At 36.6% G+C, this 22,941-nt stretch overlaps 1 protein-coding gene across 1 annotated transcript; it reads left to right on the top strand.

The window, feature by feature from the left end:
* The first annotated feature begins 6,225 nt into the window (after nucleotides 1–6,225).
* LOC140450598 (uncharacterized) lies at nucleotides 6,226–6,675 on the top strand. Its single transcript, XM_072544253.1, has one exon. It carries the CDS (start codon nucleotides 6,226–6,228, stop codon nucleotides 6,673–6,675), a length of 450 nt encoding a protein of 149 aa, XP_072400354.1.
* Nucleotides 6,676–22,941: the final 16,266 nt, after the last annotated feature.

Here is a 22,941-nt window from a genome sequence, read left to right as displayed (position 1 = left end):
GAGATGACAGGAGATTAGGGGGGAGTGGAAACTGGCTCTTGGTTAACAAACTGTGAATTAAAATTCACTTTTGATCGAGAGTTTGAAGTGGTACAAAGGTGGTAGTTAGCGAAAGAAAATCCAATTAATGCATAGAATTTCCTTCACTTCAAGAAGTTAAATGTTTTAAGTATAACCGTAACCATTTAATTGACGGTGTTTTCGGAAACTCGGGAGGCTGAAGTGAAATTTCTAACACGGAATTGAGTAGCTATCTGGTAACTATTTTTTTTATATTATAAAAACTAACTTTTTGTTCCCACATCCTTAAGGTATTCAGAATGACCTTGGGTCACGAATTCAAGCATAGTATGGCCGCTTACAATCATTCTGGCATGAATCTAATTAAAATTCTGAATTTTCCGTAAATCTCTAACATCTATTACAATTTCCACAGATATTTTTAATGAACATTAGAGTATTTTATCCATATCCTATTATTCAGATTCATTATTTCATATTTTAATATAGTATTTTGTTCAAGGCCATTATATTTTTACTCTATGTGAAGCAAGGTCACGCTACATCCGATTGGATGTGTTTTTTTTTTCATCTACTATAATTATCTTTTTGCTCCGGTTTCTTATGCTGAAAGAAACTTTCCTCACTTCTTCTTTGATTTCTTTTTATCAATGTTGAGACTAGAAGTAACGGAGAATTGTTTTCAGCCACCTCCCATGGAATTATAAACTTCCCTCAGAACATCCGAGGGAGAGTACCACTTCAACTCTATAAGAATCAGGGTTATTGGGACAAGCCAGCGGGTATTGTCTACTCCACCCTCATTTTTTTCTCCAGCCTGCACCTAGAGGTAGGGCAGGACAGTAACCATCGGAACTGAGCCAATTAGCACCAGCTCCGTGCTAATTTCGGACCTCAAGGAGGACTTCGCTGGGACACCGAAGCCATTCGGGAGTATCCTTCCAGACAACTGTTTCACCTAGGAGGACAGTTGGTTTTTGCTTCAGAACTATATATATATATATATATATATATATATATAACAAAACGCCGAACAAACGCCGAAACAAACAGCGAAACCGCCAGACAAGGCCCCGCCCACTCGCACACAGGCAGGACCAATCACAAGAGCCCGCGCGCCGCCGAGAGAGTATTTAAACGAGCGCCGAAATGCCCAGTCGACCAGTACTAATCGAGTAACGACGAGAAGTAGTTCCACCAGGCTTGAGAATGGCAAGTGAGACCTTGCCGAAACGTCGCCAAAACAATGGTTTTCAAGAAAACCAGCATTTTACAACGCGGAGTCAAACCCGGAAAAATAGTGACAGCATATATATATATATATATATATATATATATATATATATATATATCTTGTTTCACCAGTTATAGGTTTTTTTTATAAACACACACATATAATATATATATATATATATATATATATATATATATATATATATATATATATATATATATATATATATATATATATATTATCTTCCATTGTTTTTTTGTATTAACCATTTATTTCATTATTAACTTTAATTATTTCATTATTAACTTTAATTATTTCATTATTTGTTTACTTAACTAATTTTTTTTTATATTTCATCTTGCGTTATTAACTCTGGTTATTATCCCTTCAGGATAATAGACCGTTTCAATTGTTTAACTTGGCTTGTTCCCATTTATATATTACTTTGTTTATATTTGAATTTAGAGGTGTTTAACAATATTGTTGGTCATATTGTAGGTTAGTATAATATATTTACTTGGCTATACGTTCTTCCAACGTTAGCATTATTTTGTTTAGGGTTGTTTTTTTAACCTAGATGTAGGTTGTACACTCTATATCAGAGTTATTCTGTGTAGTTTTCAACTTTTTGTTATAGTTGTTTTCAACATTTCTGTTAAAATATTATATTGTGAAACTTTCATATACTTTTTGGTAACTTAGGGATTGTCAAAATCTAAGAAGTTATATTTAATAAACTTGAATTTGTTTTGCATATAATTGTTTATTAATATTTCCTTACCTTTTTACATTTACAGCATTTTTGTTTATTACATCAACTTTAATTAATATTAGCAGTATACGATACCTGGAAGAGTGACCGTTACTCTTTTTAGAGTAGTATCCCTCTTCTGGCGCCCTCAATTTTTCTTTGTTAATTTTCATTATATCTATTCATTTTTCACATCTTCTTTTCTATCCATCATAGATATTTTCCTGATTTACTGTCTTTAAAAGGCATGCAAATTGGCCGTATCCATCCTTGAGTTTCTAGTGGTCATTCTCTTGACTACATTGCTAGCCTAGCCACATTCCGTTCAATATTTTTTTCATACTTCTTTACTTAATTGTTATCTATTTTACTTCTATCAATTTTATCCCATATATTTAGACCACTATTCTTATACATCTCTCCTCCTACACACCACAGTTTTTTTTGCTACAAAGCACCGACACCAGCACAAAAACGCCACACAAACCTCAAATACAACAGGGACAATACCAAAAGCCAAGGCATATGCTACGATAACAAAAGACACGGCTCCGAAACAAAAACCTGAAGAGACACCATGGACAACACCGAAAACAAAGAGGAGATATGACACGATGATTAAGTTGCAAAACAGTGACAACGGAAAAATAATGGACTCCATGAGAACAGTTGTAAAACCCACAGAGTTATAGCAATTTATAAAACCACTAAGACTAGAAAACGAAAAATACAATGATGACTTAAATAAACTAAAAATTGTCCATAAAAAACAATGTAGAAGCCCATGGAAAGAAAACCTCATAGTAGAAGGACCAACCGACATAATCAAAGACATACTAAAAAACGGGTATATATACTACGATCTATCCAAGTGTTATGTGGAAGAATACGTAAGAATTAGCATATGTTACAGGTGTTGTAGATACAACCACGTGACCAAATATTGTAAGGCGGCCAACCGACATGTTACAAGTGTGGTCAAAAACATGACGCTGGCACATGCAAGACCACGATCTACAATTGCATAAATTGCCAGATTATGGGCCTTCACCCGAGAAACCATCAGGCAAGAGATGTGAAATGCCCCATATACATCAAAAATACAGAAGAGACGAAACAGCAGACAAACTACACAAACTAAACAAAACACAACCAAAACACACACAACAACACACAACTAACAAACACTACACACAACAACAACACAAAACAACATGTCATCTTTCATTTAATTCAATGTAGGAAGAGGCTTAGAGGCGACAGACAAACTTCTACACAAACTACACATCGAAAACATAGACATTGCACTAATACAGGAGCCAGCATACAACGCCTGGCAAAGCACGGACTACATAGTACTAGGACACAACAAACATCAAAAGCACTGATACTAATACGAAGATCACTTACAAAACAAGTTACACTTATTACAAACCGCACAAATGAAAACACCACAACGATACACCTCAAAATAAATGACACCAACACCACAATAACAAACATTTATGACAAGCCGGGAGGCGACACAAACACCACACTTGATACACAAAAATTACACATACTGTCATCGCCAGCTAACTTGGCGGCGCGCACAAACCCAAAATTGCTTAGTGTCTTAGGTGGTGGTCTTAAGTCTCCTCCCAGTTACCAGGTGCGTAACACTTAAGTGATTTGCGGCTATTATTTTTCAGACTTCTTATTATTTCGGATAGTTAAGTGTATTTGTGACAATTTCTAACGGTGGCGTTGAAAAATAGTAGAAAGAATAATTCTGTTATTAGTGGACAATGTCGGGAGATTATATTTAATGTGTTTAATTATTTCAAAAATATTAAACTCGAAGCAGAGACCCTAAAAACTGTGAAAGAAAAGACAGCTAAAGCAACAGGTAAGTTTGTACTTACAATAAATTAATTTTAATAAGACGACTTCTAAATAATAACAAAACCGCACTACGGTGGTCTATTTGGACCAAAAATAACTCTATATTTTTATTTCATTTTAATTATCTATTATTTTTAAAACACAATATTTTGTTTGTTTATGTCTACCTTGTATTAAATTAAAATAGATCAAAAATAGGTGAATATTTGACTTAATAATGTTGACAGCTTACCACACTTACAAAAAATTTAAATTATTCGTTATTTTACAAAAAATGGTCCAGAGTTCAGCAAAATTCTATTACACATAAAATACAGAAAAATTAATCACATGGATAGTTTCTTAGGTTTTTTGCTGGATACACACCTCACAGCAAGCTGCAATATGATACATGTATATTTGCAAAATTTCGGGTTTCCCTTTTCGTACAGTAGTTTCAATGCCCTCTTTTACCTATGAAAAAAAAAACCTATGACAAACAAACAAACCTATGATTTGTTGACAAACCTATGGCTTATTTTTAAACCAGGAGGAGTAATTCAAATTTACCTTTTATTTTTTTTTACCTTTAATAATTTTATAATGCTATAATATTTATGGATTACCGTCGAAGGCCGTCATGATCAACCCAAAAAGAAGATATAATTTATATTTGCTGAATTTTCTAGCGACTTTCTTGGCTGTGAAACTTTTTAGTTTACTCCTCCTGGTTTAAAAACAAAATATAGTTGAGGATTAGGTTGATTTTGTGTCGGCATTCCAGATTACTGCATAACAGTTTGTCGAATATGCGAAAGCAAATATTATCCTCGACGGGTGTAATTTCCTCAACAAAATAATTGTTTGCCTACGTTTGGAAGAGTATGTCATAATCCCACAGGTATTTCCCTCACTAAAGTCGAAGTTGTTATTTCACGTAGATTTTACTAAAAGACATTCGAGACATTATAATATTTACTTATTTAGTGTAAAAACATGTAAAATGTAAATAATAATTTTGAAATAATACCTAGAGTTAATGGATTTTGGGAACAGCTATGACCTTGAAAATGCCACAAAGAATATAACTAAATATTTCTTTTCTTACTCAGACTCTTTAAAGTATTTTACAATATTTTAGAATCGAAGATATGTAATTATATTATTAATGTATTGGATTTTGACAAGAGCTATGCATTATGCCTATTTAGTACACAAGTTTATGTGAAATGTTCAAGGTCATAGCTGTTCCCAAAATCCATTACCTCTACCTGTATAATTTGTTTACGATTAAAAAGACATTAATAGATTACGTCAAATTCAAAAAAATATTTCTTGCTAATGACATAAGTATTTGTATAATACAGTTAAATAGCAAAACAGGTCAAATATTTCTCAGTATTTAAAATTTGGTATTTAAAACCCATTAAATTCATGACTTTCTCCTAATGACTGATTATGAAACCGGGCGTTAAATTAGTTAGGACTAGTGTAATATATTGTGTACTGTCTTTCGATATGGCAGTAAATATAGACATTTTTATATACCTACATCCTAGATAAAATAAATCACTATAGTTACTAATTCTTTTACAGGCATTTCCATCAGAACAATCGAAAGAATAACAAGCGAGGCAAAATGTTCTTTGAAAAATACCGACAGAGTCCATTTTTCCAGTCCAGGCAAAAAACGAGTCAGTAGATCAATCATAGATTTGCCGGAATACCAAATAAGCGACATTCGCAGAATAATTTACGATTTTTATAAAACAGAAAAATGTCGGGTTACGGTAAAAAAATTAAAACAAAAAATTCACAACGATTTGGATATCACAATTTCACAAACATCTTTAAGGCGACTTCTACGCAAAGTGCAATTTCGTTGGAGGAAAACCGAAAACAACCGAAAAGTGCTTGTAGAAAAAAGTACAATAAGAGCTTTGAGAATAAAATATCTCAGGCAAATCAAATATTTTCAGAGTCAAAATAGGCCAATCGTGTATGTTGACGAGACCTACTTACACAGCGGTCATACTTCTTCAAAGAACTGGACTGACGAATCAACCAAGGGGTTATTTTCAAATATTTCCAAAGGTCAACGACTAATAATAGTGCATGCCGGTGGGGATATGGGATTCATAAAAAATGGCTTATTAATCTTTAAATCAGGTTTAAAATCAGGGGATTACCACTCTGAAATGAATTCAGACAACTATGGAAAGTGGTTACAAGAACATTTATTACCTAATTTACCTGCTAACTCGGTATTAGTTTTGATAACGCACCTTATCACAGCATTCAGTTGAAGCGGGCGCCTACATCAAAGTCAAACAAAAATCAAATGATAGAATAGTTAATGCAGAAAAATATTTCATTTACACCTAGTGCTTTAAAACCTGAACTGTATGAAATAATTAAATATCATAAACCGCATCATGTAAAATACAAATTCGACGAAATTCTACGTGCGCATGGCCATATTCCTTTACGTTTACCTCCTTACCATCCTGACCTAAACCCTATTGAACTAATATGGGCTACAGTCAAAAATAATATAAGGCAGAAAAACGTTACATTTAAGCTAGCTGACGTACAAAAACTCGCCGAGGAAGAATTCACTAATATTGATGCAAATGAGTGGAGAAAACGATGTTACCGTGTCATTAAGAAGGAAGATGAGTATATGGACAGCGAGATAGTTGCTAATAACGCCACGCAAATAGCTCCAATTATTATAAATCTTGACAGTGACTCTTCCAGTACAGAGTTTTCTTCTTCCGAAGATGAAGATGAAGAAAATTATTAACAATCAATTTATTTTCAAATAGATACCACTTTTCAACACGGGTACTTGTTTTAGTGTTATAATAAAACCAAAATATTAAAATTAAATAATTACTGTGTCGCATTTATTTATACAATATCCTCCATTTAATTTGAAACACAATATCAACGTAGATTTGTGAATTAAAATTCAATCATTATTGTATAATTTGTTTACTAAGTTAAATAAATATTATAAACCAATGGCTTACTATTTAAATTGAATAAAACAAAATTACAATTTCATCTCTCTAATAATATATTAAAGCTTGCGAAAACTATTTCTTTTTTAATTGTGCAATAATTATTTGACCTATACCGCTACGCTACTGAATATACTTATCAGAAATAGTAAACCAATAGGATGAATCATAGGGCGTAAACATAATTTATTTCTCTGTGACGTTGTATCTGGGTATCGTCACAGACGAATCCAGATTATTTAGTAAGCGAGACTGTGACAAGGCAGCAAGAATTATGCATGGCATAGCAAGCCTCGCCCAATGGGAATACAGATTATCATATCATCAAGTACGAGTGTATCTGAATACAGTCCTTTCGGCAATAGTTGGATACGGTGCAAGCATATGGGCGCATAAACTTGCAAACGTGAAAAACAGAGAGAAAGTTGATAGGGTACAAAGAGGTTTCTTAGTCAGAATGACTGGAGCCTTTAGTACAACATCAACCTCAGCCCTGACTGTCCTAACAGGAGTTCTGCCACTACTACATTTAGAAGTAAAAAGACGTGCGAGCTGTTATTGGCTCAAAAAGGGAAATCATAACAAAGTCCAAGAAGTGGACATAAGAACAATACGTGATATATATATATATATATATATATATAGTATATTTGAAGAATAAGCTGGAGTAAATTCTCAAAAAAAAACTAAATTGTTAAGCATATTTTAGTACGTGTGCTTTTCGTACAACGTCAATATTTTAGCTTATTTTACGTTGGGTTTGACTACTTAAATAGAAATTTTTCCATGTCACATGGACTATCGTAAAATTTAAATACCTGCTATTGTTAGAACTGTGTAGGCTAGGGATGATTCAGCTGGACATAGACGTACTTTAAGGGTATTACATTATTCGTTTCGGTTTGTTAGATATTTAAACCATTTTCAAAGTATATTATATTTATATAAATCTGTTTATTTTAGTAACGTTATTTATGGTTATTTTTGTCGTTATGATAATGACCCATTAAATAACAAGAAAAGAAAGAAACTCTTAAAATACATAGGTATTTAGTTAATGGTCTTTTGATAGTTTAGATAGAAAAAGTCGATTAGCGAAAGATGGTTTCTGATAAATGTGAACGCTATCTTAAATAGTATAAATTTCGATTTTGTTTGGAAAACCAATGATTAATAAAATGGTTAATGGTCTTTAAATAGTCATTCATTAATATCAGAAAATTTTTGTTCAGTCGATTATAAGCGAGTGAAGAGATCTAACACAGTTGTTTTTTGCAAGAGTGAATACTGAGTTTATATACGTGTGATCATACACCAGTTAAAAAATGTTGAATTATTTATCACTTAACGAAAAGAGTGTTATCCTTAATGTCTACAATTATTTTAAGTAACACAATCCTTCCAATACTGTTGATTGTATAGTTGAAATTTCGTCTAAAGTAATAGGATAATTCAAAATCAACTGTATATAACATTTTAAAAGAGGAAAAATCAGCTCTTATACCGCCACCCAAACCGAGACCTGGAAGACCAAAATTGTCGAAAGTGAATGTGGATGAATTTTTCAAAAATGCAATTTTAGATAAAGTTTTACAAGCCATTAGCGACGATCCCGATTTACCCACAATAAGTAGAGACAAACTTTGGAAAGTTTTGCATTTGTAGGGAGAGTTTGGAAAGACAAAACTATAAAAAAATGTCGACAAGCATTTCTGGAAGGATATTGAACTGGTTTCAAGGAACCAACAGGTAAAGGTCGACGATTAATTGTTACCCATAGAGGTAGTATGAATGGATTTCTTAAGGAGGGTTTACTTTTGTTTTAATCAAAAAAGACCTATGAATATCACAAAGAGATGAACGGAGACGTGTTTGAAGAATATTTCGAACAGATGATTGAATTCATACCTAAAAATTCAGTTATTGTGATGGACAATGCAAGTTACCACTCTAGATTAGTTGAACGTTTACCAACTACTCAATGGAGGAAAGATGAAATTGCAATGTGGTTAACTTCAAAAATTTAATCTTTGACGATACAATGACAAAAGCAGAATTATTAGAGATTGCTAAAATTGAGGAGATTGAGCCAAAAAACGAGGAATTGAAATACTTCACCTACCACCGTATCATTGCGAGCTAAATCCGATTGAATTAGTATGGGCCGAAGTTAAAGGTAATGTTGCTCGAAATAATACAACTTTTAAATTGTCAGATGTAACTATTCTTTTTCATAAATCAATATCCGAAGTAACGACTGAACATTGGCAAAAATGTATTAATCACGTTATAAATATTGAGAAAAATATGTGGGAGCTTGATCATATAATAGATAGCAGTATAGAACCTATAATAATTCATCCCGGATCGGATAACACTTCGTCTGAAACAGAATATGAGGAAGCTTAACTTTAAACAGTAGCTCAGAAGTTTATTTTACATTTGAACTAATTACCGTCAACTTCATTGTTTATTTTTTATTTATTTTTTATCGCTAATATAATTTTCATTCTTATTTCCAATATTATTAGTACTAAGAATATTATTATTTATTAATAGGAATATAAAAAAAACTTACAGTTTTTGTGTATGTATTTTACGTTTCAGTATAATTTATTGTATTTTATTATTTTATATTAACTGTATGTTTCACAAATAATAGAATTTTTATTCTTTTTATGTGTATCTTTTTATTTTAAACCAGTATTGGATTGGATTAATTTCTTTGTTCTAAATATCCAAATAAATTTAACACAAACTTTTCTTTTAAGATTACGTTTTAGTTAGAAGATGTGCACGCCTATGTATTTTGAGGTTCGAAGATGAGTATTCTGAGAATTTACTCCAGCTTATTCTTCAAATATACTATATATATATATATATATATATATATATATATATATATATATATATATATATATATATATATATCACACATCAGCAGTGGCAGAATGAATGGGATATGTCGCAGAAAGCAAGGCGGCTGCACCAGTTTTTGCCAAGACTAGGTGAAATCCCAGTGTATTTCAACCCAACACCTGGGTTAGTACACTTTCTCACGGGACACGGCCTATATCCTAACTATTTGAACAGATTCAACCTCGTAGATAACAATCTGTATGAATGTGGACTACCAGGCATGCCTGAACATGCCTTATTCGATTGCGATACCTACCAGATTGTCAGAATAATAAGAGAACAACTTAGGAATCTAACGATAACGGAAATACTTCAATACGAAGATAAATATAACCTCCTCAACAAATTAGCAGATAAAATTTCCAAACATCAACTGGAAATATATAATAGAAGACGTATAGCTAGATAAGCTACCTGCAAACAAAACCATGATCTTACATTAAAATAAAATTATAACACCATATGTGAAAAAAAAAAGGAAAAATAATAATGTTCATTAGACAACTCATATATTATAAATAAATAAGAGTCAGTGGATAAGAGGGATCTTCTCTGATAGTTTTGGAATAAGGGTCTGTGGCTCACCATAACTGCAGAGAGGTGAACTCGAATCCATGACGTTCTTCTCCGATGGACGTCTTGACTCAACGCATGTCAACATGTAACTGCATGTCTTTGCATGACCTTAGAAATAGTTTAGTTTTAGTGCATAAAAACTGTGATTGCGGTTCGCACCTGAGGATGAGTTGCAGATGCTCACGTTTTGGGTGCGGGCAGAAATCGGAGTTAATAACAATAATAATAATAAATAATAATAATTGTAGTTTAGTAGTCTAGGGAACATTCGTAGAGGCCGAATGTATTTGTAATAAAGTTAGACGTTCAAAACGTAATACTTTAGATAAAAAACTCTGCATTAGAGGATTAGGGCCTATAGTTTTTAAGATATTAACATTAGTTTTATAATTAGTTAGTTTAACATACTTAATTAATTATAACAAAAATAACCGCATGTATCAACTATATTCCCTTCACGAAATAACGACCAGGATTAGTCTCAAGATGCCTGGTCATAAGTATATTAAAAAAAAATTCTTTACCCACTGCCCTTAGGGCCTATGGTAACAAGTAGAATGTTAACATAGTAGAATAGCGGCCTACGGGCAACAAGTGACACAGAAAATTTTAAGTACATATAAGCTATCTTTTCATTCCCTTAGTGGGAATTATTTTTTGTTTTTGTGTGGTAGAAAAAAATCGCTATTTAGTGCCATTGCGCCACCTCCACGTGGTAAGGGGCGGGCAACCACTCCTCATCCATAAGACGGGTTCGTCCCGCAAGAAACTCTGAGGTAGGACCAAGAGGGCATTAGACATTATATATTGTGGTGAAGGGACACTTGGATATCTGGTTTATTTTACTTTTAGTTTTAGTTAGTTAGTTTGGTTAAGGTTAATATATAAGGATGAGTGGCATAGAAACTAGGAGGAAGGCTAACGCTGATGGTGGCAGCGGTAGAGTATCCCCTAGCATATCAGGGACACAAGGCGGGGAAGAAGAGAGAGCTTTTGCTCGAATCTAAACCTCCGTCTTAGTTCGAATCCGGCTGAAAGGCCGTCATATGAGGATAATTTAAAAGATTTAATAGATTTCATAGATTTAATAGATCCATCATAGCGATGGATCTAGCGAACATGGCAGGTCAATGTAAGGTGTTAAAAGAAGAAGTGGAAAGGCTAAGAAATGAAAATAAATAAAATAAGATAACGTATGCTGGAATCACGGCAAAACCCACAGTGACCACAAGGTCGGAAACTGAAAGAAAAATTGAAATGAAAAGAGAGGATGATACTCTCTTCATTACATCAGATAAAGCAGCAACTGGCAGAAAGGTACAAGAGGAACTTACTACGATCCTGAATCCTAGAACAGCGAAAATTAGGATAAATAGGATGAAAACAGCTGGAAAGGCGCTCATTATTGAAGCCGCCAGCAAAGAAGACTTGGAAAAGATAAAAAATAATGAAAATGTAAAGAAGGCGTTCAAATGCGAACTGCCAAGGAAAAGAAGACCCATGATAATACATATTATAGAACATACCAAGTCATGAAAAAGAAGAGGACGTAGTAGAGAATAGACGCGCCCAAAACTTTGAAAATATGGATAAAAAAGACTTTGAAGACTCCTTCAAAGTCAGGTTCAAAACTGGACCGAAAGGGAAACCTACTGTGCATTATGTAGCGGAGGTATCCCCAGAATTAAGAAAAACTCTAATCAGGTCAAAGATCTACATAGGATTCACGGCAGTAAATGCCATGGATTATATACTAGTTCCAAAATGCCTAAAATGCCAAGACCTTGGCCACGTTGCAAAACACTGTGACAGAGAAACGACTTTTTGGCACTGTGGTGGAGCCCATGAAAGAAAAGACTGCAATAAGACAGGACAGCCCAAGACTTGCATACCCTGCAAGAATAGGAACAAATCAAACTGGATCGGTTGATCCAGAAAACAGATTACGGGAATTAACATTCGATAGAAATGATTGTTCAAAACAATCAATACCTATAGAAACAACACACTCCGAGGAACAAACGAAAACGCCGTCAAAGTGTCTTCGAGACAGACTTAGATTACTTTCTTTCAGAAGAAAGAAAAAGAAAGTGCACTCTGCTGATAGCGAAGCCAAAGAAAAGGCGAAACAGAAAGATGACGATGTTATGGCTCTGTATGAAAATATGGAGCTAAACATGAGATTGTCACGGCTGGAGGAATCCTCGATTCTCGTTGCAGCACTGAGACATATAGTCAGAAAAAGACATCCAAAAGGTGATAGGGTGACCTTTCCGGTTCCTGGCGCGGTGGATAGAATCCAGCTTAAGTGCTCAAATATACCTACCGACGCGGATAGACTGTTCTTCTTGCTGGAGAAAGTTTTCAGCAGAAGAGGAGAGGTACTAGATCTGGAAGAACTATACTGTGATTTTGTCAAAACCTATGGGAGAATCGCCACAGATTTTATACAGAAATGGCCACTGAGCCAAATACACACAAGACACCCGTGAGAATCAGAATCGGGCAGATAAATTGTATGAGAAGCACAACAGTGCTTCATGAAATAAGGAAATATGCAGAAGAAAATAAAATTGACATAATTTGTATGCAAGAAGCATACACGAAACACGGAAAAATACAGTTTATGCCCGTAACTGCCCAAGAAGCGAGTATAGGCGATAATCCCATGGCGGTCACGGTGTTGCTCAACAGTGACATGAGACTCCTCCTGCTGAGAAAGTTCAGTGATGAGCATTGTGTCTGCGTTGAATTCAGTGACGAAAAAGAAGCAAAAGCTAAATCTACGTCTATTTTCACGTCGACTGAAAGAAGCCAAGTGTAAAATCAGCTTGTGGGCGGGGCCTACAATAGCTGGTAGCCTTGGCGACGCTCAGTCGGCGCGTCCTGACGAATTTAGCGGGAAATCTACCACGTGTAGATAATTCCGCAGTTTAACCGAGTTTTTTAACTAGTAATATTTGATTCTGGTTAAATAACAAGGCAATTGCGGATAGTTTACACGTGCAACTGGGCGTAAAGCCCTCGGGACACTGCACAGAGCGTCAGGGAGACACTGCTCTGCCCTTCTAGGAGGGTAACCAGAAACAGATACTGATCTGTGCAGTTGTGAACTCAAGAGGAACCCTCTTATTGCACTAAAAAGAGTGATCATCCGAGTAGGGCCTGGGGAGACACCCAGAAGTGTGCTGGCAGCGGCCAGCAGACAAAAAAAAACAGAGTCTTTAAAGTAAAAATCCTCAAAATGTCGTCTGAACGCATCCTGCGTTCCCACAGCCGTCAGACACTCGACGTCGACTCAATGATCGAATTCCCACCCATATCCCCTGCTACATCGATAGCATCCCTCCCTATTAGACCACCCTCCAGTGCCTCTTCGGCAGCGACAGAGTACCACTCTACTGCCGACGAGCTAAACTCCCTACTAGACGAACTAGAAAACGTTAACCAGCTCCAGTTTTTCTGTTCGCAAATCCAAAGAAAAATTAACCTGCTTAATAATAAGCAAAAATCCAAAAAATCCACTGAAAAAAACCCTAAAAAAGTAACAAAATCCAAGAAAAATCCCGATTCCCGTCCCACAACCCCCCAAAATCACTCACAATCCACCGTTACAGGAAGTAGGAGACCTGTACAACGCGCCAGAAGCGCCTCTCCTACCCCTGGAACCTCGAAAAACACCATAACAAACCATAAACCCACAAATAAACCCTCAAACCTACCTACAAACCCTCCTAGACCGGCATCGCCGGTTCAGAATGCCCCAAAAACGCAAAAAAATGCGCCGATAAACACTACCACCGACCCAAATGTGAAGAAAATCTTCACATATCGAATCGAAAATATTTCAGATGACCTAAACTCACAATCTATCCTCTTTAGAGTACTTAACTCTAACGGGCTACTCCGAAATTATGACTCTTTTGTAGTCAAGCCCCATCTTAAAACGGCTTTCCTCAACAGTCTCTCAGCTTTAAACGCAGCTGAACTACAAACTAAAATACGTACCGTCACTGGCAGAGACCTAACGGTTTCTTCCTCTGTCAGACGGAACAGAAACTCACGAAAACCCACACAACCTGCCACCCAGGCTAGTTTCCATCTAGTCATACGAGTGGTGGACAAAAACTTATCAAACGAAGAGATTGAAGAGCAACTTACAATCTCTAAGTTTCCCTTCTCCAAAGTGGCGAGAATTATATCGAAAGCCACAAACTCGCCCACTGCTCTAGTTAGAGTATTCACAGACTCCGAAACTCACTATGCTGAGGCTCTCAGAGATAAAATCTGAATCAACGGAGAGAGACTCACCTGTGAGATGCCATTATCAGCCACTGTTGCTCCCATCCGCCCAAAATATTGTAGCAAATGCTGCAAAAGTGGACATCTCGCGTCTTCTTGCCAAGCGAGAACTCCACGATGCCCTAACTGTGGACAAGAACACAGTGCAAACCAATGCCCAAATCCACAAAATCCGAAATGCCCTAATTGTGGTGGTGACCATCCGGCGCATTCTCCGAGATGCCCGGCTAGGAGAGCGATCCCTGAGAATCCTGACCACATACAACCCATCTTTCCCTATAGACAAGATCCTCCATATCCTCTCTCACAGGATTTGAAATATCTAATATACTATAGCAATCTTGTACTAATGAACTTGTTCCCTGCTCGACGGGGAGACATAATGCAAGCGTCGAACAATGTTGTACAGGCATTGTTCGGACATGTAGTCAACCCGCTGCAGCACGGGAACAATGTTGCATTCCGATTTGTTCCAGTATACTAAAGCAACTAGTTTATGAATAACAGTGTTTTAGGGACAGTTAACTGCCAGGGTGCCAGTAGAAAACACCACCTAATTAAACACCTCCTATATACCTATAATATCCAAATCCTATCACTTACTGACACCCTACTTAACCACACTCCCTCATTCACCAGCTATAATGTTTTCCATCGCCCGAAGGACTTTGTATCTAGAGGGAATGGCATTCTAGTTAAAAACAATATTCCATGCACACCTCATATTATCCCTCCTAATGCCAATGTCCCAGATACTGACTTCCTGGCAGTTGATATACACCTAAAAAATGATGAAAAAATCACGATAATCTAGTATTATAGACATCTACATATGCCACTATCTGATGAGCTTTTTGAGTACTTCTCCTCACTCAATAAGGCCATCCTATTAGGCGATCTCAATTCACGTCACACACAATTCGGAGACACTTCAAATAATCAGGATGGTATTCACCTGACTGATTTATTATTAGAACTCCCCATAATTAGAATTGAGAATTCTAACCAAACCTATTTTAATCACAATGGAATGTCCATCATCGATCATATACTATGTACTGAAAATATGATAGGGAGATTCGATGATGAATGTTTCATAGGTGACTCAATCACGTCAGATCATTTACCACTGTTGGTAAACACAAATCTGACGGAACCACAAATAGATATCCCGATAAAAAGACGAGATTATCGAAGAGCCAATTGGGACCTTTTCAAAAACTTCATAAATAACAATCTACCTGAGTTAGGCAACATAACAAATACTAATCAAATAGACACAGCTATAATTCAAGTAGATAGCCTCATAACAGAGGCTATCGAAATAGCAATCCCACAAACCACGTACAACAAATATTCCCCGGCACTCCCGGCACGTATCGTAGCCAAAATAAAACAAAAACGCCGACTCCTGAGGGAATATAAAAGGTACAGAGACCCACTAACAAAAACAGAATATAACAGGCTCTCTGCGAGTATCAGACTAGAAGTAAATGCGCTAAAAAACCAACAATGGAGAAGCATTACTTCGACGCTGGACTCTAAAGAGGGCTCTAAATTCTGGAATTTGTTTAAAGTCCTAACAAAACAAAAATCTCTCCCAATCTCATCTAAAAATTGGAAATAACATTATTTCTACCACTAAAAACAAAGCGGAAGCGTTTAAAAACGTTCTCCAAAACACATTCCGTTCTCCGGATAACCCTAACTTTTGCGCTAACTTTAAAATTCAAACCGATCTACAAGTCCGTGAAATACTCAACACTCCAATCCGTCTCGAGGACATCATCAACAGTCCGATGATGGCCCCCACAGACGAAGAAACAATTAAAGAGCTGTGTTTGGTCAGTAAAAACACAGCTCCTGGCCCTAATAGCATACACAACAAATGCTTAAAACAATTACCTCCGAGTATTTTCACAGTTATAAGGACTATAGTTAATGCATCCATTAAGTTTTTTGCTATTTTCCAACCTCATGGAAAATTTCAAACACAATAATGATTCCAAAACCAGGCAAATCCCGGACAAACCCTGAATCATATAGACCTATCTCACTACTAAATACACTAGGTAAGGTTTACGAGAGACTCCTTAAAAACAGACTCGTAAACTTCCTAGAAGAAAACAATATCATCCCTAATTTTCAATTTGGATTCAGGCCGGGACACTCAACCCAAAACGCATTAACTGAAGTAGTCTCTCATATCTCACAGTGCATTAATTTCAGAAATCATCTTGTTGTAGGCACGTTCCTCGACATCCAAAAAGCATTCGATTAGGTCTGGCACACAGGCCTGATAAGAAAGCTACAATCAATTTGATTGCCACATCCCTTTATAATATTAATGCACTCTTATCTAACAAACAGAACGGTCAGAGTAAAAGTAGCGAACGAAGTTAGCGAACCATTCACTCCTGAAGCGGGAGTTCCTCAGGGTTCCGTATTGGCTCCCATTTTATACAATATATACACTTCAGATATACCTCAAGATCCGAGAGAATCCGTAAAAACTCTTCTGTATGCGGACGATACGGCTCTTCTCTCCATAGGCAGGAGGCCAACGGTATTCAATAGGGCACAAGAACAGCTTAATTACATTAATAACTGGTGTGCAAAGTGGCGAATAACAATAAACGCGGACAAAACACAAAATATCGTGTTTAGACATCCGACGTACAGAAAATCCGACTTTCCGCCCTTATACCTAAACCAGACGAGGCTCGAACACAAATCCTCTGTGACCTACCTTGGAGTTACAATATCTAAAACTCTAAGCTGGGACGCGGAGGTTTGTAATGTACTTAAGCAAGTAGGACGACGAGCAGCGTTACTGGGCGGTATAAACGGAAAATTCGGTGCCACAAATAAATCGACACTATTGCACACATATAAAACTTTCATAAGGCCAATTATTGAATACCGTGCTCCTTTGTTTACGACATTAAAACGTAGACAAAGGAACAAAATCCTAGCATGCGAGAGAAAGATCCTTCGTAAAATATGCAGAAAGGTTAACTTCTATCCTTCAGAACTAATACACCTAGTTGCCAATAACATTGACAAAATTACAACCCGCATCCTATCCCTAGGCAAGAGATACACCTTGCGGACTATCCAGGGTCGCAATACCAGGGCCCAGAGAGTTCTCAAGATGCCTTGCCATCCTAGAGGGCACATAGCAGTCAGAAAACCTAAAAATAAAGTTCCACATCTCCCATCCGTCCTACTTAACATCGTAGGCACCGATCTCCCTGATGACTACTATGATGTCCTCGAATCAACTCCTTATGAGTACCGCGTAAATAACTAAAAGGACAGGGCGAGTTGGTTTCTGTTGTTCCCAACTCATTGCACAATAATACCTGATCCTAGGTGAGGTTGTAGCCACAGCTATCCTCCACGTTTGAAAAAAAGGCCAAAACAATCTGCTAAAGAATTGTTAATCGTTTTAAAGAGTTGAGGTATTGAAATTAACCGCCAAACCGTTGAAGAAGATGTCCAAATAAAAAACAGCATCGAGCCGTCCCCACCCAGGCGACAAACACCAACCGAAGCAGAGATACGTAAGCCCCTCCTAATCCGCCGACCGCATACGCTAATACCGCGACAACCAACCCCGTGAAAGCGTCGCTTAGCTCATTTGCATAATCCTCCGGACGACGAATTACAGTGCAATACACTGGTTCAGACGCTGGAGGGGACGTAGATGGGTCAATGAGCGACAACGGCGAATAACGGAGAGGTTGACGGCAGGTATTAGCATAATAACACCAACCACCGGCGACTGCTGAAAATCCGATAACCGGTGCTTGCCCCTGGCGTGCTCAGCCGTTGTCGAAATTTCAGTGCAATACACTGGTTTTTACTTCGGCTATAAGCGCGCTAGAGAATTAAAAGCAAACGGATAGTTGGATTAAAGTGGTCAAAGAAATAAAATAAAGTTACATACGCCTAACATGCAAAGACAAGCGGCAATACCAATTCTCAGCCTTAAAACCGATTCTAGTCCTGACATAAACGGTAAAATAAGACCCAAATAAACAAAAATTCCATTCCCTGAAGAGGCAAAGGCCTAAAACAGGGGCTCTCGCAAGAGAGAAAGTTACGTGACTAGCTAGCGTTGAATTATTAACTAAAATTGGCAAATTTATAATAGGAAACCTATACTGTCAGTTCAATGATGACATTGAACCATACATCCAGAGGATAAGGGAGATAATGATTGCATATCGGGATCATAGGGTTGTGGTTGTAGCGGATGCAAACGCGAAGTCTACACTATGGAACTCAATGCACACGGACGAAAAAGGCCCATTAGTTGAGGACATGATTCATGAGCTTCAACTAATTGTGCATAATAGACCAGGAAATCCGCCGACCTTCCAGAACAGAGCGGGCGCTGCCAACAACATATATATCACGGTATCAAACGTGCGGGCAGCAAACCTTGTTCGGAACTGGAAGGTTTTGAACATGCAACCGTCAGTGACCACAATCTTATTGTTTTTGATCTTGCAAAAGATGCTGAAAGTGTTTTCAGGTCATCTGAGAAATACATTATAGGTAAAGCAAACTGGGAGCAACTAAGAGCTGGATTCATTCCACCGCAATCTGTGCTGAGAGGATGTAATGTTCATGATGAAGCCAAAAACTTGACTAATGCTATAAAAATAGCAATGAATAACTCAATACCAAAAGCAGCCTCGACGAAATCAGTGACTGAGAAGCAGAGTTCGGTACGCTAGGAAGCGCTACCAGCGATGCGGAATCTATCACGAGAGACAAGTACTTCTAGAACAATACAGGAGGATCAAAGCAGAATATAAAAGGGAAATAGAAGACACAAAAGCAAAGAGTTGGGAAAACTTTGTGTCATATAACTTGGAGCTTGACATGTGGGGTGTCCCATACAAAATCGTGTCGAATAAGATTAGAAGCCCGACAATTCTTTCAACACTGTTGAAGGAAGACGGCTCGATGACAGAGAGTTGGGAGGAGTCTGCAGATACACTGTTAGATGTACTGCTGCCTCCTGACAATCTGGAAAACGAGACCGAAGAGCATTCGAATATAAGAAGGGCAATGATACGAAGATATGAGACACCTGGCATGCCGGGAACTGAGGAGTTCACAGAACAGGAAATACTTGAACATCTACGAAACATGAAAAGGAAGAAGGCTCCTGGGCCTGACAACATACACGTAGAAGTACTACAAGCTCTTAATGAGCAAATAATACCCACATGCATCTTTTCGTTTTCGTTTCGCGTTTGTCCGATTTATTAGCAATTATTTATAGGTAAATGTTCGCGTGCGATATTCCGTCTTTCTTTGCTTTTTTATAAATTAATTTACGAATTAATTCTAACCTTGATATCGTCTTTTATGTCTTTTGTTTAGTATATTGTTTAAAACTAAGTCTAACTTTCCACGGTACCATCGATTCATCTAGTGATAATTCTTTTACTAGATAATGCAGAGCAGTCATTTTATTATTAAAAAGTCTATAACTGTTCTTATTCTATAAAACCGATCTTCAGGAATAACATTCGGTATCATTGGATTATGGATGAAGATTAAGCACCTTAAAATTATAAGAAAAAGATCTCTTCTGATGTTCTGCAAAAAAGATTTTAAGTTGAATAGTGGATCTGTTTTCCAATAACCCTCCAATCTTGAAATCCGTATGTGTCAGTGTGGAAGATAATTCCCATAAATACTAGAGATTCAAATAAGGAAAGTAGTTTACATCTTTAAATGCTAGAATTTACACAAACACCAACTTCACCAACTTTTTTACATGCTAAACATTGCAATATTGTTGCTTTGTACATTGGCTATTTTTTAACAAAATTTTACAACTTAAAAAGGGATCATTCCCGTGAGTTGGCCGTATATCATATAGGTAAAAAACTCGAACATTGAAGTAAAACACTGTTGTAATTGGTATATTTAATTAAATTTTAAAAATCCTAAAGGATTAAGTTCAACACGTTTTCGGACTTATCAGTCCATCTTCAGTGAACTTTGTAGTACTTTTAGTAAGTAATTAATAAGTAATGGGTAAGTAGTAATTTTTAATTAAATATACCAATTATTACAACAGAAGTGTTTTTCACACACATACACACTCGCACACACACACACACACACCGTGTAAATGTATTGAAGTATTTTTGAAAAAACAAATTTATTTAATTTTTGTTAAAGGGTAGTAAGGGGTGAAAAAATACTAAAGTTGTAATAAATTCGTAAAAACCTAGCAAAACACTGTGGTATATCATAAATATTTTTTTTAATTCTGCTAGCTTGAACCGTAAGCCAGCAGAATCGCTCCCCTTAAGGGTGGTTTGATGGTGAAAAAATATTAGGGTGGTAATAAATTAATGAAAAATGGGTGAAAAAAATGCCATCAACAAAAAGGTTTTTTTTTTTAATTCTGCTAGCTTAAACCTTAAGCCAGCAGAATCGCTCCCATTAAGGGTGGTGTGGTGGTGAAAAATTATTAGGGTGGTAATAAATTAGTGAAAAATGGGTGAAAAAATATTACGTAGGTTAAATTGGATTCCGCTCATGTGTCCCCGCTAGCTTAAGGGTCCTAAAAACCTACACAAAATCACACACAAACCCCAAATACAACAGGAACAATACCAAAAACCAAAACATACGCCACGATAACAAAAGACACGGCTCCGAAGCAAAAACCAGAAGACACACCATGGACAACACCGAAGACAAAGAGGAAATACGACACAATGATCAAGCTGAAAAATAGCGATAACGGGAAAATAATGGACACCATGAGAACGGTAGTAAAACCCACAGAACTAAACAGCATGACAATAAGACGGACAAGAAACGAAAACACAATAATATTGACAACAGAAGACAAAAAGCAACACGACAGGATCAAACAGAGAACAACAGCATGCGATAAATTAGAAACTAAGGACATTACGAAGACTAAAGATCCCATACTACTAATAACTGGCATGCCAAAAGGACAAGAACAAGAACAATTCATAAGAGCACTACGACTGGAAAACGAAAACCTAATGAAAAATACAACGAAGACGAATTAAAAATCATTCACAAAAAACCGTGCAGAAGTTCGTGGAAAGAAAATGTGATAGTAGAGGGACCGATGGAATTAGTCAAAGACATATTGAAAAGTGGATACATATATTACGACCTGTCTAAATGCTATGTACAGGAATACACACGAGTCAGTATCTGTTACAGATGCTGCAGATACAACCATGTAACAAAATATTGCAAAGAAGCGCAATCAACATGTCATAAATGTGGACAAAAACACGACGCTAGTACATGCAGGACCACAAACTACAACTGCGTAAACTACCATATTATGAACCTGTATCCAAGAAATCATCAAGCACGGGAGGTAAAATGCCCCATCTATATTAAAAAGGTGGAAGAAATAAAACAACAGACGAACTACACAAACTAAAAAAACACAACTAAAACACCCACAACAGCACACCACACACAACAACAACACAACACAAAACAACATGTCCTCTTTCATTTAATTCAATGCAGGAAGAGGCGACAGACAAACTTCTACACAAACTACACATCGAAAACATAGACATTGCACTAATACAGGAGCCAGGATACAACGCCTGGCAAAGCACGGACTACACAGTACTAGGACACAACAAAACATCAAAAGCACCGATACTAATACGAAGATCACTTACAAAACAAGTTACACTTATTACAAACCGCACAAATGAAAACACCACAACAATACACCTCAAAATAAATGACACCGACACCACAATAACAAACATTTATGACAAGCCGGGAGGCGACACAAACACCACACTTGATGCACAAAAATTACACATAGAGACAGACAAAAACAAATCCCTAATTGCAGGCGACTTCAATGCGAAGGACCCGAGTTGGGGAGGAAACATCACAGACAAACGAGGACAAGACATAATCGAATGGACTACATTAAACAATGGCTGTGAAATGCCTATGATCAAGTAGCTGACGTGGTGCCTCTAAAACGTTGATCAGAATCTCAGAAGAAACATTCATTTCGCAAACAATGAAGATGATTAGGACACCGATAAGTACTTTAAAGTCCGTCCATTGTTGGAACATGTACGCCAAAACTGCTTAGCGATTCCATAAGAACAGCGTTTTTCGATAGATGAAATGATGGTCCCATATAAGGGAACACGAGCAGGAACTAGACGACAATATATACA

This window comes from Diabrotica undecimpunctata, chromosome 9 (assembly GCF_040954645.1).
Source record: "Diabrotica undecimpunctata isolate CICGRU chromosome 9, icDiaUnde3, whole genome shotgun sequence".
Classification (NCBI taxonomy): domain Eukaryota; kingdom Metazoa; phylum Arthropoda; class Insecta; order Coleoptera; family Chrysomelidae; genus Diabrotica; species Diabrotica undecimpunctata.
Note: the sequence above shows the minus strand (reverse complement) of the source record. Positions and strands in the feature narration are given on the sequence as shown.

Bases quoted from the DNA above. Each gene is read 5' to 3' on its own strand.
- LOC140450598 (XM_072544253.1), top strand. From the start codon at position 6,226: ATGCAGAAAAATATTTCATTTACACCTAGTGCTTTAAAACCTGAACTG.